The sequence below is a fragment of the Triplophysa dalaica genome, chromosome 16 (assembly GCF_015846415.1).
Source record: "Triplophysa dalaica isolate WHDGS20190420 chromosome 16, ASM1584641v1, whole genome shotgun sequence".
Classification (NCBI taxonomy): Eukaryota; Metazoa; Chordata; class Actinopteri; order Cypriniformes; family Nemacheilidae; genus Triplophysa; species Triplophysa dalaica.
In genome coordinates, this window is record NC_079557.1 from 4,710,809 (window position 1) to 4,728,253 (window position 17,445).

General features: G+C 38.7%; 1 protein-coding gene across 4 annotated transcripts; it reads right to left on the reverse strand.

The window, feature by feature from the left end:
• Positions 1 to 170: 170 nt before the first annotated feature.
• Positions 171 to 15,760, reverse strand: rnf44 (ring finger protein 44). 4 transcript variants are annotated; one of them, XM_056769329.1, is made up of 11 exons: positions 15,446 to 15,760; positions 11,142 to 11,337; positions 10,678 to 10,897; positions 10,362 to 10,529; positions 9,170 to 9,343; positions 8,461 to 8,622; positions 7,413 to 7,528; positions 6,691 to 6,778; positions 6,094 to 6,215; positions 5,913 to 6,012; positions 171 to 5,358 (listed from the first exon to the last, which is right to left on the reverse strand). In XM_056769329.1, the coding sequence occupies exons 2-11, from the start codon at positions 11,246 to 11,248 to the stop codon at positions 5,296 to 5,298; spliced, it is 1,320 nt and encodes a 439-aa protein (XP_056625307.1). In that variant the 5' UTR covers positions 11,249 to 11,337; positions 15,446 to 15,760; the 3' UTR covers positions 171 to 5,295. The 4 variants fall into 4 exon arrangements, with proteins under 4 accessions (XP_056625307.1, XP_056625308.1, XP_056625306.1 ...); XM_056769330.1 differs by lacking the exon at positions 15,446 to 15,760 and adding an exon at positions 12,840 to 13,288; XM_056769328.1 differs by lacking the exon at positions 15,446 to 15,760 and adding an exon at positions 12,853 to 13,287.
• Between the last annotated feature and the right edge of the window lie 1,685 nt (positions 15,761 to 17,445).

The window sequence follows — 17,445 nt, forward strand, 5'->3', positions numbered from 1 at the left end:
ATAAAGCCATGGTTGTTTGCATTTCTTTGTAGGTATCTGAAAGGAGAACATATAATATGGTGCTAATAACTATTAAAACTTTTATTGTATCCATCCATCCATTTTCTTCCGCTTATCCTGAGCCGGGTCGCGGGCTTTTATATCAAATATAATTTTGAGAGGCATTAACCCAGAGCTTTAATCTTTATTGTATAAAGCTTGTGTGTATATATATATAATGTTTAAAACTTTGTGATCACTTTTATTACATTCGGTAAAGAATGTCATTTCAACCCAAATTACAAAAAAAGAGACCATTACAAATTTTTATTTAATCAGCATTTCTAGATGTTTTGTGGCCATTCCAGTCCATTGTCTGAATTTTAACAAAATCAAACCTCAGGAGAGATGTAAAGTCATCTAACATAAATGTGAAAGACTGACAGCATGAAAAGACACATGGGAAATCGAGGTCATAACATTTTTTAGAAATACACATATTACTAAATGAATAAGGACTCGTTTTCTTTGCAGTTTTTGAGGTCTGAAAAAATACAGAGCATCTTTTCTGTTAGTTTGACCTGTTTCTCCAGTTTTCATTTTCTGCTAATACAAATCTTTTTATTTGAAATTTGGGAGAAATATTGTTACACAGAATGAAACAAAAAGGACCAATTTACCTTAACCCTTCCAATAAATAAAACATAAAAACACTGAAATTGATTTTAATTATTTTTGTGGCTGTATCGGCATCATTTAAAAAAAAAAGAACAATTAAGATTTTGATATCAATTTTATGACATAAGCTTTATTCCCTAATTGTCATGACTGTTATGCAAAGTATTTATTACGTACAGATTCATAAAGTAACTGTTGTACTGCCTTTAATACATTCTGATGCTATGTAATAAAACTGATCACCTACACCGCAAACAATATTCAATGTGAGTATTCCTAAAAACAAGATTAATTTCATGATGCAAACTGCTTCATTTTTATTTTGGGATAAAATGTGTACCACAGATCATGAGGTTCTCGTGGCACAGAAACCATATAAGACAAGTTACCGAGCTGCAAACATATCTGTATTGTGCAATACGTTCAAAGCAGTGATTCCTTTAGTCAGTGTAGTATGAGTATATATCACACATTTATTAGTGAACAACCCTCTCCAATCAGCCACAATTAAAAAAAAATATGATTGCACTACTCGGTAAAGCAGAACTAGCAACTTTCATTTAAAAAAAGTACAAATCTTAAAAATTTCAATCAGTATACAGATGTATTTATAATACACTATAACTAGTGATGTTAAATGCTACAAACAATGATTCCAATGGAATGAAAAAATTAGAGCATTAAGAACCATTTGCTATATATAATATATATTAGCTTTTTATTTTATTTTTTTATTGTTTTTTTCTTCCAAATACAAACATGGCAAAAATGAGGTAACTGTAAATGTGCAAGTACCAAAGCAAAATATCTTCCTAACACAGAACACATGCCCCTGGCCCTGTCGTCGGCTGGGTAGTCTGGAATTCAGGCAATGACTGAGCCCTAAAGGCCAGGAGGAGAATATAACAGTAAACAATCCACTATCCCACCACAGCAAGAAATCATTGGTAAACAATCAGTGGCGTCTATGGAGCAGTCAACAAATCACAAACCCTAAAGTATTTAGCTGCTTATTGGAACACAATTTTCCACCACAAAAGCTGTGAGATTATTTATTAGTTGAATCACAGAAAGACTACAAGATCCTATTTATCATAACTCGTAGTTTGATTTTTTTCTTCTCTTTTTAGTAATTCATTACAGGTAACACTGAGGTTTTCAAGGAATCGTGATTATTGTGAAAAATTCCTTTAGAAATCTAAACAAAGATATATTAGAAATAGCCCACAGCCAGTTACCCCAAGCAAAAGTGCTTGCGTGTATATTTCAAACAATTACGGATGCTCAAGGTTGATCAGAACCGTACAACAGGTACATGTGTTTTCCACCGTTTTGGTAAACGAGTGACAGCGCCATTTTCCCCCAGACGATACTTCCATTTAAGGCAGATGTACTTGATCTGATCACTCGGGCAGTAAAATAATATCATCGTAGATGCATTTGGAAACGGTCACTGTCTACCGGCACGTACGAGTAAAGCTAAATAGATTTTTGAATCGTAATCCCTGTTGAAAATGTTAACTGTTGCTGACCACTGTAAGGGTACAAGTAGCACTGCATGCTGTATGAACAGAGACCCATAACAAACTATTGCATTCTCTTATGTGAATGTAGCATTACACCTAAATATAGAATATCTAGCACCTTTTTACTATATGGCTTTCCGTTCTCTAGATTCCAGGCAAGTGTGTCGCACTGAGGCGACAATATAGAAGCGTGAATGTTGTGAGGATCCGAATTGATCACATCTCCAAAGCTGCTTTCTTCTCGCTGGCGTCAAGCTTTGTCAACGTCTAATGTCCTATATTATTTTTCCATTGAATTCTTTGATATATATATTTTTTCTTTTGCAAGTACAAGCACGATAAAATCTTGTAGTCATTCGATTCTGTTACAAATGTGTGCAGTACAGTGCATGGCAGTTATTAGCTGAGCAAAAGTCCCCTACACCCAGAACCCAAAGCCAACTAGATCTACCTAAAAACCAGCCGGGACCTGGTTAGACATGCATGCATATTGTGCACAATTAAAATACTTGCCCACCCAGTCTATATCCTTCACTGAAAATACAGATTTCATTTTTTGTCTTTTTTTCTCGCATTTTTTTGTTTTCTCCTTAAATCATGCAAACACTGTAAGAATAGTCTTGGAAGTGGTCTAGGTAGGACAGTGTGCGCCGCGGCACCGTTTTAAATGGGATTACAACCTTTAAGTGTGGTTCAAGTACGACAACACAGGAACGCAACTGCTGTAAAACAGGTTCGAGTAACATACGCGTATGATTGGCTGCAGTGACGAAAAGCCTATTCTCATTCAATACAACATGTCACGTCGTCTGTTTTTTTCTTCTTTTTTTTCTTTGCATGCCAGTCGTATAATGGAATAATATTCACCACCATTTAAAAAAGGAATATTAGTTCAGCTGATTACATTTAAAATATGCACGGCCTGAGGAAAACAACCCAAAATACCCAAATGTATGTCCATGGCGTCAATCCCATTTGAAATGGACTGTTTTCCTTTATTTTTCATTACCGAGAGGCCCTGAGTGATTTTCTTTTATACTGAAAATATATGCCAGTGAACAGATATGTATACATAGATTACTTATCAAAAGTGTGGATTAAATTCATTACAATGGCTTGTTTTTTAAAACCTGGCACGCAAATGCAATATACTCACATTCTCTAAAAGAGTCCCTTTACCCGAGAAAAGCCAGTGTGTCTATTAATTACAATGACTATTCAGTGGACAAACAACTCAGAAATATATATATATAGAGATTTATATATATATATGTACGTATGTATTCAAAAGTCCTATAATTAAAGTTTTTAGGGAAAAAAATTTAACCCAAATAGTTCATAGTTTTCCCCCGAACAAAGAAGTTCGGGGTTGTTTTTGGAATCGAGTCAACCATTAGTCGAGCGTTTTACAGTGCATTACTTTTCTTTTTTAGCGACCCTTACGCTCCATCTCCACCGTCTCCTGTCTGGGATCTGAGTGGCACGACTACAGTCAACTGGCACACAGGAAAGGGCTTAACTAGAAATACAGAGGGTTTCAACATTCTTTTGTCTTAAAAACAAGACGATAATTTCAAACTTTCACGCCAAGGCTATGCATACAATGTTTTTTTTTTCTTTCACATCACATTACACTGTGAACACGGCCTGAGACCTGACAGCGGGAGGCAAACCAAAACGCATGAAAGATGCCCAACCGAATCCTTCAAACTCCCTCAGAAGATAAAACCAATAAATAACACCACGTAAAAAAGAAACAAAGAGGAACTGACAAAGGATGTTTGAGGATTAGTAACAGGTTTGTGCTTGTCAAGGTCTTGAGAAGGCAGAGCTGAGATCTTGAGTATGTTGATTATTTGGCTCACGAATGAGGGGAAAAGCCCACTCCTTGAAAATCAGGTCAATGTTTCCGTTCACCTCACACACTCATCGCACGTATTGCTTTCTGCAAAGTGTTACACCCAATCCAAAGTCTGGACAGGCGAATGAGATCTCCTGGCCTGCGCTGTTAATTCAGAGGTGTGAAAATGACAAGATGGAGGCCGCCCGAGCCCCGCTCCCCCTCTCAGTCTCTGCTCGACATTCCTCTTTTTGTTAGCGTCGGCGGATCTTGATAATTAAAATATTGCTAGTCTAAAAGAACAGTCCGTGCGAGGCCTGTGAGATCTAGCCGACAGCTGAGTGATGAATCGTGTTGAAGAGGGCCGGTCCACAACAGACGGAAGTTGTGCAGCCAGGTGAAGGCTGGCAAAGGCAGTGTGCAGTGTTCTCATCCCTGTGTTCCACGGGCCAGTCCTATTTGCCCTTGCCAGCGAACAGCAAAAACAGCCACGTCTCCCCGTGACCTCCTCACCGAGCTCTGCTCCTCAATGTCTCTTCGACCGCGCTAAAAGCCCAGTCAGTCCTTTTGTTTGTTTACCTCTTTTTTGTCTTCAACCTCAGGCCATTGAACTTTTTTAAACCGATGAAAGTCACACCTTCACAATAGCATTCGCAGATAAAAGAGAAATCGGGAATAAGATATTCAAATGATCGATACATTATTGCAAAACATAGATTATTAACAAGTCCCTCGGTACATGCATCTATGATGGTCGTTCACCAGCCGGGCGGCCGTGGCATCTGCGAACCGTCCTCAAGTCTTACCACGAACGTATGTGATTGCACAGTAAAGCCGACAACAAGCATCATTCAGGCCCAACCCCCGCGACCCCTACGACACCAATGCACAATTGTAAGTCGTGATCAAACAGCTAGAGAATATTCTATCGTGTAAACAAATATGCCAACACAACACGTATTACAGGTTATCTTTGGAATCTGCGAAAACATGGGCAGGGAAAATAAAATAAAAAAACGTTTGATAGAAACAACGGTCACGATTCCAGAACTCGGAAGTGGCTATAGTAGGCAGTAGCTTTCATGTAACTCACACGATGATGCACAGCAGAGGTCAAACAGGTTCCATATAAATTCCAAGATTGCTTATTGTAGAGGTGGGGTTATAGCGGGGTGGGAGTAGATTTGCGTTTGGCTGGAGAACAGGTGTCCCCACTCGCAAAACACACGCGAGGATTTGTGCTGCTTCCCAGTGAAGGACAAAAACCTGAACTCATTCCACGTCGCGGTGAACTTCAGATGCGTCGGCTCGACAAATTGGACAGGTGCGATTAGTCTGCAAGATATGTTACAAATTAATTTCTAAAAAATGACGCTTGCTTATAAAAAGAAGTATAAAAAGGGGTTTATTCCATAAACATAGCTTCTGTGGCTCAGGTAAATTATTAAGTTACATTATCTTTATTACAATTGCCTTACTGTAATGTGATATAAGTTAAAATAAGTTTTGGAAGCCATACACTGTGTCTACACCGGACGTGACACGACAAAAGACATTAGAACCCATTATAATTTCAAAAACTGTCCACACGGTCGGCGGCGCGGCGACATGCGACAAACCCATTAAGAAAACCCCTCGAGCATGTTGCGTCCGGTGTAGACATAAAGCATAATGAAAAAGTATTTCATCATTTACTCACCCTCATGTCATTTCAAACCTCTTTGACTTTCCTTTGTCAGAACGCAAAATAAGATATTGTAGGTAACCAAACAACATTGGCCCCCATTGACTTTCATACAAATATATTTTGTGTTCTACAGAGTCAAACACTGGTTTTAAACAATGTGAGGGTAAATAAATGATTAAATAAACTGAGAAGGCGTACTTACCTTTAGCCACTTGTCCACACACTTCGCGTGGAATTCATGGTTACAGGGCAATACTCGAAGTAGCTGCCTTGACTCAAAATCGCTAAAGCATACGACACACCTGAAAACATCCAAAGCAATGTGAATAAACTTTAAGATTAGAGAGACGCAGCATAAAAAAAAGAGATGCACAAAAACTTACAGAGTTTGTTCAGATTGATGACTTTCTAAATTAAACCTGTAGGACGGAAGTTGCTCTATATCAGCTTTTGTGAGACCCCGAGGTTTTGCTTCACCGAGCCTCTCTGCAAGGTTTAATAACGCCTGAAGAAAAATGACAACAGCGTGTTAAAACAAGCAAAACAACTCACATCACAACACATGTCGCTCTGTTCCAAAACACTAATGAGCTAACCAACACTTTCTATGTAAATAGTGGTGGTAGTTCACTAGCTTTTGTAGTAAATGACATTTAAATGCGAATATATGCTATATAAGAATGTGACGTGCTGGTTGTTGCACAAATAAAGTTTATTAGGTAAGCATCTACAGTAACCACCTAAGTAAGCGAGTGTAATCATATTACCTTATTCTTACAACTAAAATGAAGATGTTCTTAAGAAAATATTTGAGAACGTTTTAAGAAATGTTTGAGAATCACTCTCGCGAACATTCTAATGAACTTCCTATAATTGATCTTAAGAGCGATCTTAGATTTTGTCTTGAGAACTGTTCTGTGGAATCCGGACCCAGGTTCTTAAAAACATCTCCAAATAGATGATCTCCTGAGAACATTTACCTCATAGTTCTCCATCTCCACATCATCTACATCCAGGTCCAGACTAATAGCAGGACCCACAGCAGTTGGAGGCACAGGAAGCATAGAGCTGTTACAAAGGTCCAAAACAAACCAATTATTAACATCCACTCAACGTGAAAATCCAAGAACCAGTTATTTTGTCTACAGACGGTTTCATCTTCACGACATAAACAAACGTTACCTATTATTTCTGATGACAATCAAAAGAAACCCAGAAGAACCTTAACGTGGCTAAGCTTGTCTCTCCAATATTTTGAATGAAGACTGAGATACCAAGCTGAACCGCTAGATGTCAATGTACCATTTGGTTTGATTAAATTCTAACAAATACAGGACATATTCAACAAATTTACTAAAGTGAACATAAAACAAAATTATTACATAGTAAAATAATAATTCAAATGAATATAAACAAAAATTAAATCTAAATAGTTATATAATTAGACACTAGCCAACACAAAACCGGCACGCGTGTCTGATGAAACAGTCTATAGCTGTGAAATACTATATAGGCTTCATACAACCTGTAAAGAGGCGACATCGTACAGTTTTACCATTTTGGTCAGGTGATGAAGTTTTTAAATAATAAAAGGTACATTATGTTTTCATTATTCCTTCATATACTGCACCTTTAAACAAATACTTGTCTCATCTGCAAAATCCATGTTTGATGTGAATGAGAAATGTCAGAGGAGACTTACAGGAAGTAGGGTAAGAAGCCGGGGTAGTACGGTGGAGGAGGGGGTGGTGGAGGTAGAGGCTGCTGTAACCGATACCTCTGCCCAGTCAAACGCCTCGGCAACAGGTGAGGATATGGCTGAGAAAAGAACAGGAGTAAACTCATTTATAATCTTTATCTATCATTGAACAGATGTCGTCTTAGCCGAAGCAGCTTCTGCAACATTTCTACTTATGACACAATACACCTGGAGCAAACTGAGGTTAAAGGTGAGATGTTAAATACTGCCGTCTCTTTCAGAAAAAGCTGATGATATCAATCTCTAATATCTAAAAAGTCCTATGTACATTAACGTAAAACAAGTGTGTAAAGTTCTATACATTTATTTGTCTGTGTATACAGTTCTGGCCGAAAACGAAATTTTGAAAACTGGCATCTCTCCATTTTATTAAAATATGTCATTAAAGATATATTAAAAACGCTGTATTCACGTTGTACTTGGACTTTAAATCAAGAATCTATGGAGGCTTGGCAAAAAACGACAACACAAAGAGTACCGAGTAAAGACCCAGGAGAATGGTTACTAAATATTACTACATGATACTATCAACGACAATCATCAAAAGATACACATTTCAATCAGAGTTTGCTTTATTTCTTGCTATCTTTTTGTTTATTAAAAAAAAAACCAGTCCCTGAAGTCGTAGATGGCTTTTTTGCCAAATCACTTTGTCAAATAAACTATGTTTTGTCCACTGTGTACCATACCTCATTATTTTATAGAAGTTAAGTGGACATTAAAACCAAATATTGTACAAATATGCCCCTTGACATAACTTTTAGCCAATATTGTATATCTATCTACCTAGCTTCATGCTTGGCACACCAGCCCATATCTTTCACCTCTCTCCTTAATCCTTGCCAGTAAACTTATCAGCATGTATATTAAATCTGTCCTAAACACTTTTGAACATTACATGTTCATGCAAATTCTTCTCATTGTAATCAGTGTTTGACTTTTGACTTGAGAGCAATTGAGAGGTTCAATTGACCAACGAAAGGCATCTTACCACTCCGTAGGGCAGCTCTTGGTGGAGGGGCTCCTGGGGGAGGTACTGCAGGGGGAGGGAGGGGGTCATTGCTGGTGGATGGTGAGCAGGAGGATAGGAGAACGTTCCTAACGGATGCTGGTCTCCCCGCAGATCCACTTCATTCTCGACCCTCTGCAGTGGCTGAATGAGTAAGTCGAAAAAAAAATCACTTTACTATACCTCTCCCATATGACTAACCTATCTGCGTAATATGCAATTATTTGAAGAAATAGTCAAGACGCAATATGGAAATTCCTCTAAAAGGAAAACATGAACTAACTGCTGATTACTTTTTTCAGTTGTAATGCGCCAAGAACAGCAATCACAAGACTCACTGCTTTAGTTTGTAATACCTCATTACCCATCACCACATGTAATATACTGGGAGTGGTAAGATACTGACTCGCAAGTGTATGATGTCTTCGAGCAATGTTTCTCCCAAACATTTTTATGCATTTACCAGACAAACTATATGTGTGCCCTTGGGATCGAACCTATGCTCTACCAATTTATCTACAGGACCACATGCAGTTTTATTTTAGGACCACACAAACAGTTTCCACTATGAATAAACTTCACCAACGTTTATAGAAATGCACATTTTATGAGCCACTCCTTGATTCATTTTTAGGCATCACAAAGTGAATATACCTTAGTTTTTGACAATTAAAATGTTATCTGCACTCACCATGCGCGGGTGCTGCGGTTGCAGGGGAACAAACTGATTGAGTGGCGGCAGGTGAGGAGGCTGGTGGGGGGGCACCGGTGGACTTGGATGCAGTATAAAATGCTCACTGGAGATCAGTGGTGGAAACGGCTGATAGGACATGGGCAGGTGTTGCATGGTGCAGGCCTGAATGAGCTGAAGAGAAAGAGAGACTCGTCAGAAAAAAAGAGGGTCACCATACATTCAGGAGTATAACACATAGAAAGTTTTCAAGAAACCGGAGATGCCACATTCAGGACAATACTCTCTAAATACTTCACTTTTCTTCAAATGCACTTTGGCAATCTGCTGATTTGTCATCCACCACATTTGTAAAGGCATTAGTATACGAAGACTTTCAGAGTGTAAAATGCATTGCCGATTAAATTCTATAGGGCAGCATCTGTAAATCTGTCTCCTATTGGGATGGATTGATCATTTTACAATCAAAATTTGATTTTGGTACTAGGTTAGTTTACATATAAAACTGATTTACATTACATTTTTTAAGCATCTAGCATGTTAAAGTATTCCACTTCTGCACGCTGTGTAAATTTTGTGTTGGGGAATTGATTTGGAAGACACGTGTTGTTAAATATGTGTGCATGTATTATATATTTGTGCAGCAACACTTTATTTTGAAGGGATACTCCACCCAAAAATGAAAATCCTGTCATGTATTTCTCAGCCTCTAGATGTTACAAACCTGTATGGATTTCTTTGTTCGGTCGATCACAAAGAGAGAGATATTTGGAAGAAAATAATATGTTGACTTATCATTTTTGCTAGTAACCATTTTTGGTACCCCAAGGTTTTTCACATTGCCCAAGTTGCATTATAACATTTACATTCATCCATTTAGCAGATGTTTTTTTTTCCCAAAGTGACTTACAAAACCATTCACCAACACCTCTTCAGCCTGAGGTTATTTACCATTCCAGAAACACTAAAAACACCGATGTGTGGACTCCAATGTAAAAGCCACTGTACATCGATGTCTAATCCACAAGCATGAGAAAGACGTACAGAACGTACATTTATATTCAAACATCTCTGGCAAACCGGACAGGTGGGCACACACACATCGGCTAATGTAAAGCTGGAGCGGGATGACATGTTAGGTGCGCTCTACACAAACTGCACTCAATTTCCAGCTCTTCCTTTTCAAACTCACTGGAGGAGGAAGGCAGCAGAGCAGAGAGAGCTGTCCGCTGAACATTACCGAGCATGCTGGGAGCTGCTGAGCATTGCAGGCTGGGATAGGTTGACCGGTGTGGATGGGAAAACCGTGGGTCGTCACCGTGGTAACTGTGTAAGAGATGGGTACTGATCCTTGATGCATCTTGAAAAATGACAGAAAGCGTTCAGGTTACTTGTCAAAGCCATTGTCTTGTTTTTTTACATGCAATGTTTCTATATGGGGACACGTATGGGGTCATTGTGGGGGGCGCAGCTCGATACATTTTCATAAATTGCTAAATAAAGGTTACCTGTTCGTGAAGATCCACCATGATGGAGCTCTGCTGGGGGGGTTGCGTGGCAGTATGCAGCATGCGTGGAGATGCAGTGGTGTGACTGTATTGCCTGGACTCATCTAAAGGAATCTGCTGATGCTGGGAGAAGACCGGGTGATGGAAGTTCTCATCCTGATGCAGGGAAGCATGCACAGCGGGTCTATTTTGCTGCCCCCACTGACGTCGCACTGGAGGACTACAACATAAATAAAAAGTAAGTTAGTGTTTCACTTTCTGTCTGTTAAATAGACATTAAATAAATTATAATACATATTTTTTCAGGTTTTCTATATAGATCAAGTTTTTGTTTTAAGTAAAAAGGCATTCATTAAATTCACATTCTCACAACATTCAATGACAAAACCGATATACATCCGAAATCCTTTCGTTTTAGGAATAACTGCTTAAGAAGCATTAACTGATCGTGGTGTCCACCTCACCTTCTCCTGAGGTGCAGAGGGGTGATACAAGGCTCCCCGATGACCCTCCTCTGGTTTAAGGGGGCTGTTGATGGCCGCCTACTCACTGCTACTTCCCATGGTCGCATTTGTGACGTCGTACGGACTTGTCACACCTGGGGTGGGGACCAGTAGTGAGAGAGGCACTTGAGTCTAACTGCCTCAGATTGTCAGGGTTCTGTTCGAAAAACAAAAAAACACAAATGTTTTGTGAAGCAAAGAAATATTGGGGAATAACATTACTGACTGAATTTCATTTTCATTATTGCAGCCCTAAGTGACGCAAACTTTTAATGCTCGATTAAACATTGAATTATAAACCGGACAATCTTTTATCCTGGGTACCCAAGGATTGTGTAAACACAGATGTAAAGATGCCGTTCACCCAAAGATGAGAATTCTGTCATTATTTACCCTACATCAGGTGGTTTTAAATGCTGTTGATTCGTAGAATACAAAATAAATATTTGCATTTACATTCCTCCAGGCATTTGTAGAAGACACCAGAAAACAGAAGCTGGATTCAGCCTCCATTGCAAATGAGTTGGAGAAAACAATATATTTAAATAAATGTTTGGATCTCAAAATACTTAAAGTAAGCCTGAGCTAACAATTTTATTTTTGAAAGTCCCAATGAAAACCCAAGGATAAAACAAAAGGTATTTCCCCCATTTACAAACAAAGAACCATGCTATCAAAACAACACGGCATATCAATAAACATTTATTTAACACAACCGAAATACGTTGTAATCTTTAAAATGTATGAGAAGGCGTAATGTATACCAAATGTATAAGCCAGTTCTTTAATTTCACAAAATTAATTATACTTAAATAATAATGTTAGTTTTGATACAAAAATACATCTACCAAAAAGCAGACATGGTAAACACTCCCTCATCAAAATGAATGGAGAATGCATGCATTTAATAGCAAGTCTGAACTTTGCAACACAGCCAAAACGTGATTCCATATTTCTTATTTACAATTCAATCACAAAACATAAAGGAGCGTGTTCAACAATAAACACTCTTAAATGTTGACGAACCAGAATCGTAAACAGTGTTTAATAAAGAAAGACTGGCAGCTTTTCCACAAAGAGGGGGAGCTGTAACTTCAACAACAAAAGCGTTGAGGGCCATGTGCTCAGACTCAGACAAAGCAATAACAAAGACTCAGCTCTGCTTTGCGTCTCGCGCCTCACCCAAAGACATTTAAAGCGCACAACTGGTACGATATATCCGCGATTCGCATTACGTATAACTAACGCGAATGTTTAATGTAAATAAACCACTTATTCGTGTCGTTGTGGCCCAACGGTGGACACCAACAATGGCACAAAAGAGTCGCGAGGCCGAAGTTTAACTGGCGCTCGGGCGAACGTCCCTAGTTCAGCACGTGCTTCGCTAACAACTGCGCTTAAAAAACGCTTAAATAAATACTTAAAAATGCACTTCTTCTCAAGCCCCTAGCAGCTAGGTTAGCATATAGCCATCTCTAGTACGAGTCTTAAACAGGAAATGCAAAGATATGATTATCTGACAATAGAAACATGTTGCGGCTCGAAAGCCACATTTGGACGTCACGTCTTAAAAGCAAACGTCTCCTACATCGTGAACGTCCGCGGTCTTGGTTTAAGAGCTAAACGACAGTCGTATGCACATTGACAATGTTAACGCACCAGACGAGCTTACTTGTTTTCAATGGCGGGTGAGTTTCCGACTTGTCCACGCGCTGTGTGCTGGCGACTAAAAACGCGACGCTAATCGTGTAAACTTGTTGAACTCGTAATCCCACAAATCGTCTCCATAGACTACAAATCGTTCACGGTGCGCACTGGCGGTGTGTCCGTTTCATCGCTCGCTTCCACCGACTGGAGGCTGCTGTTGTTGTTGCTACAGGCGCGGACCTCCAGCTCGGAAAGGAGAGAAGTCTGTTCCCGTTGATTTCTAACATCGGTTGACGTCTATCCGCACGTGAGCCAGCAAACTGTTAATAATACGCCCGACGCACGCGATCTGGGTTTGATATGTGACATTCCTCGCTGTGTTTGTGTCCTGTGTGCTCTGTTCGATATTGTTGTGGTTGTGTGTGCACGTATAGTCACGCCTTCTTCCTCTTCGACAACCAAGAGAAAGAAACCCACCCAGTTGTGTGCTGTTGAATCCATGCAGCCTGTATAGTCCCGTAGTTAAATTAGTGCGTAAAACAGTAGGTTTGGTGGTCCGATAGTCTCAGGTAACTTTGTTACGTCATTAAACAAAATGAGATATGCATGCAGCCTTTGCTGAAGGAAATAACAATTTAATGGATGCTATTACAAATACCATTATAACCATTAGCATTAAAACCATCATTTAGTGTGTTTTGGCCAGTAGGTTAACTTGCCACCAATAGAACCCAACACATTACCAGTACAGACTGCAGTCTCTGTTATAGTTTCCCATTGGTTTTGGTCAAACCAAACAAATTCCCATCAGAACCATTCAATTATGATTTAAGTGATGGATTCAGGTTTCTGTTGATTCCTTTCAGCAGGGAGAGAAGTCCTACACTGAATTCAAAACAAGTCGCTGGTAATGATTTATTATGACATTGATGTGGATTTGGAGGTTGCAGGGGGAGTCTCCGTTTCAGATTAAGGCAAAGCAGTTTGTCACCAAGGAAACGCTGTTTGATCGGACCAGGGTGAAACAGCCAATGAGACCGCACCTAACAGCTTCCTGAAACCGAAGGATGCCTTTATGATAATGCAGGAGGAATTGTCTACTACACTGACTCAACCAGCATGCCAAAAGATCAAATGTGACCCCGGACAACAAAACCAGTATTATGGGTCAATTTTTTGAAATGGAGATTTGTACATAATCTGAAAGATGAATAGTTAAGCTTTCTAATGATGTAAAGGTTGTCAGGAAAAGACAATATTTTGTGGATTTAAAGCACTGGGAGCAAAAAAACAAAATACTGAGAAAATCACCTTCGAAGTTGATAATCAGAGATGCTGTGACAAGGCCATCCACTCGCAAAATTAAAGTTTTTACATATTTAAGGTGGGAAATTTCCTAAATATCTTCATGGAACACAATCTTTACTTAGTATTCTAATGATTTTTGGCAGAAAAGAAAAATCAATCATTTTGACCCATACAATGTATTTTTGTCTGTTCCTCAAAATGTTCCCATGGTAAGACTGGTTTTGTGATCCAGGGTCACAAATGTACTAATGTTGTCTTTCCTAAGTGTAAAATGAACAGCACCAACAAAAAGTTATTTTGAAGTCTCTGAAAACTTCTCTGAAATTTTGGCAGACTTGAAAGTGATGGATCTTTAAGAACATTGAAATGTATTTATAAAAGCTGTTACTTTAAAACATTTTTTTTACTTTTAACCATCATGTCCTTTTAGAGGTTTCAATGTTTTAAATGTAATTTAACTTTTTATGAACTTGTCACAAAATTATGCCTATTTCCTATGCCTATTAGGCCTATTTCTGATTCAACAGAACACACGTTTTAAATATAATGTATAGAATTATGATTGTTTTTTTATTTAATATATTTCTTAGCATAAACATTATGTTGTGGTTCTCTTACAGAGCAGTTCTCATTCGCCTCTCTATCAGAGACGGTGTGACACAGCCCGGTGTGTTACATAAGCCTTGCGCCAAATGGCGAGCCGGCGGCGAGAATCAAACAGAAACAACCCTATTCATCGAGGGCAAGACAAAGTAAAATCGTATTTTCTTCAATGCACATTAAAGCTAAAAAATACCTTTTTATGTTTCACGATAAAGATGCGTTAAAATGCAATGAAACGCATGAAGCAGACTGTATCAGAAATATGTTGTTGGTAGTGTGAAACGTTTATTTTGTATAAACTGAACAACAAATAAATCAGATTGAAGTTTAATCTGTTGGCACATGGTGTTTTTGCAGCAAAAGGGCCTCTCGTCTGACTTCTCTGCAGAGAAAACACCGCAATGTAACCTTCCATCCTAATGTTAACTCGCAAAATGACTGAAATAATTCAGATGATAGCGGAACATGTCCCGTGCGTGCGACAAATCGCGCAGAACCGAGAAAGGCGCAGGACGCTCGAAGCCGCGTCCCTTCCATCCATGCACTTCCAACCCAATGTAAACATTACAGCATTATAGCAACAAAACAAGGAGGGGCGCAAGGGGGACAACACAGAAAAACACAGACGCCTGTGCGCAACACATGCCAGACCGTGCAAAACCACGGACATCCACCCCGTCGACACGGAGACGCGGCGCGCGCTTTACCTGATTGTTAATTTGTGTGCATCTCAATCGGTGACATTTCTCCGCGTAATTCTTCACATCTCTCTCGTATTCGGTGCGGCATGATCCTCAGCTGTTCCCGTTAATGGAACATTCCGTGGATTTCACCACTGAATCGGGGAAAAGGTACAAACGGGAGTTCGCGCGAGCAGAGAAGACACATTACGGCATTACTTTTCGCACGTCGCGCAAAACAGTCACCCCCTGTGTGCGTCAGACTGTGAAAAAAATAATGCACTCGATTGAACCCGGGATGGTCCGCAGCCTATTTGCGTGTTTTTGCGACATACCCCTATGTGGGCCATTTAGAGCCGCTGTCTCGCTCTACCGTAACCCATGTAAGAGTTTGTCCTCGTGAATTCCCAATGTCATGTCTCGGTTAACAAGATCACAGGGCCTCGGTTATTCTTCTTTGCATATGGAATACGATTAAAAGCTAAAAGAGGTCACTGGGCATTAGTAGGGACGAACTTAAATGTTGCCTGATAATTGCTTTTGCCTTTTAGGGATAATAAAGATGAATTCTGTACTTTATGAAATGTATTTATGTATTTCATTCTATTAATGAAACATATTTAAAGAGAGGAATGTGTCATGATCAATATTATTATTTTTGATTTGACTGTCACTGTGGAGAAAAACTTATCAGGGTCACATTACGTAAGGCTTGTCTGTGAGTAAAGGATGCGTTGCGCTGTCGCCCTCTATTGGCCAGAAGAGGAATCGATCGTTCACTTTGAATTCTGTACTTATTTTTAGCTGTTTTAATATATTTTATAAACATTTGTATAGTGTATTTTGTATTATTATATTTTTTTATACGATTGTGTTTTAATATAAATATTTTTCTCTATAAAAAGGGTGTGTTAGGTCAATAGATTTTGACATCACTATACGGTTCCAAAAGTCTGAAGTGTCATAAAATAAAATACGAAGCATCAATGAGACTGTTAATGTAATATACGTATAAATAGAGCCGGTCAAAACCACTTTCCGGAACAAAATTCAAACTTGTAAAGTAGAAGTGATCCAGAAGATCATTAATGTACCAATCTGCATTACCTGATACTCTGGTCCACCTATACTGACATTATTAAAAATGTGATATTATCATGCACCCAAAAATGAGAATTCAAGTTGTTCCAAATCTGTATACATTTATTTGATTTGATGAACACAGATAAAGATATTTGGAAGAATGCTTATAACCAGACATATTTCCCCCCATTGACTACTATAGCAGGAAAAAAATACGAGTGCCCCAGAATAGTTTGCTGTCCTACATTCTTCAACAGAACAAAAAAATGATTAAGACATTTTCCTACTATGGGAGTTTAGCTTAAACTACGAGAGTTTTTTAAAATAATTTCAGTATGAACCAGTGTATCAGGTAAAGCAGATTCGTACATTGATGTTCTTCTGGGTAAATGATGAAAGAATTTTCCTTTTTAGGTGAAGTGTCCCTTTAATAACACAAAACATAAGATTTTGGAATGAGACAAACTTTTTCTTCTTGTTGTTTACTTTAGATAACACATTTACATAAGGGATTCTACAATATAACTGGAAGCCAGCCCAAACCTATCTCAACCTTTGGTTGGTGATATGGCAGCACTGTTTACAGCAATAAATGACCAAAACAATTTAGTGTCATGGAAAACTATCAAACCTGTTGCTGATTAACCCAACAAGACATGTTATATCTGAAAAATTGGCATGAGACTAAATTTATCATTAACATCTCATTATAATCTACGTTTTAACATTTCCTGTAAACTGTGAATTTGTTTTCTCCTGTTTAATTACACAATGTGCATGTCAGTAAAATGTTGGCGTGTCTTTCGGGCCGATTTTACTGGATTCTGCAGCCCCACCTATTCGTCATCTTTGCAGGGAAATTGTAAAGTAATAAATCAAAGTCTAATAAGATTAAGGAAAACTGTTGACCTGTACAGGCTTGAGTTTGTAATGAACAGAATGTA

Bases quoted from the DNA above. Each gene is read 5' to 3' on its own strand.
- rnf44 (XM_056769329.1), bottom strand. From the start codon at position 11,248: ATGCGACCATGGGAAGTAGCAGTGAGTAGGCGGCCATCAACAGCCCCC. The intron at 10,530-10,677 runs GTAACCTTTATT...TCATTTTTCAAG, and splicing joins TGGTGGATCTTCACGAACAG to ATGCATCAAGGATCAGTACC. The intron at 5,359-5,912 runs GTAAGTACGCCT...CATATCTTGCAG, and splicing joins GTGTGGACAAGTGGCTAAAG to ACTAATCGCACCTGTCCAAT.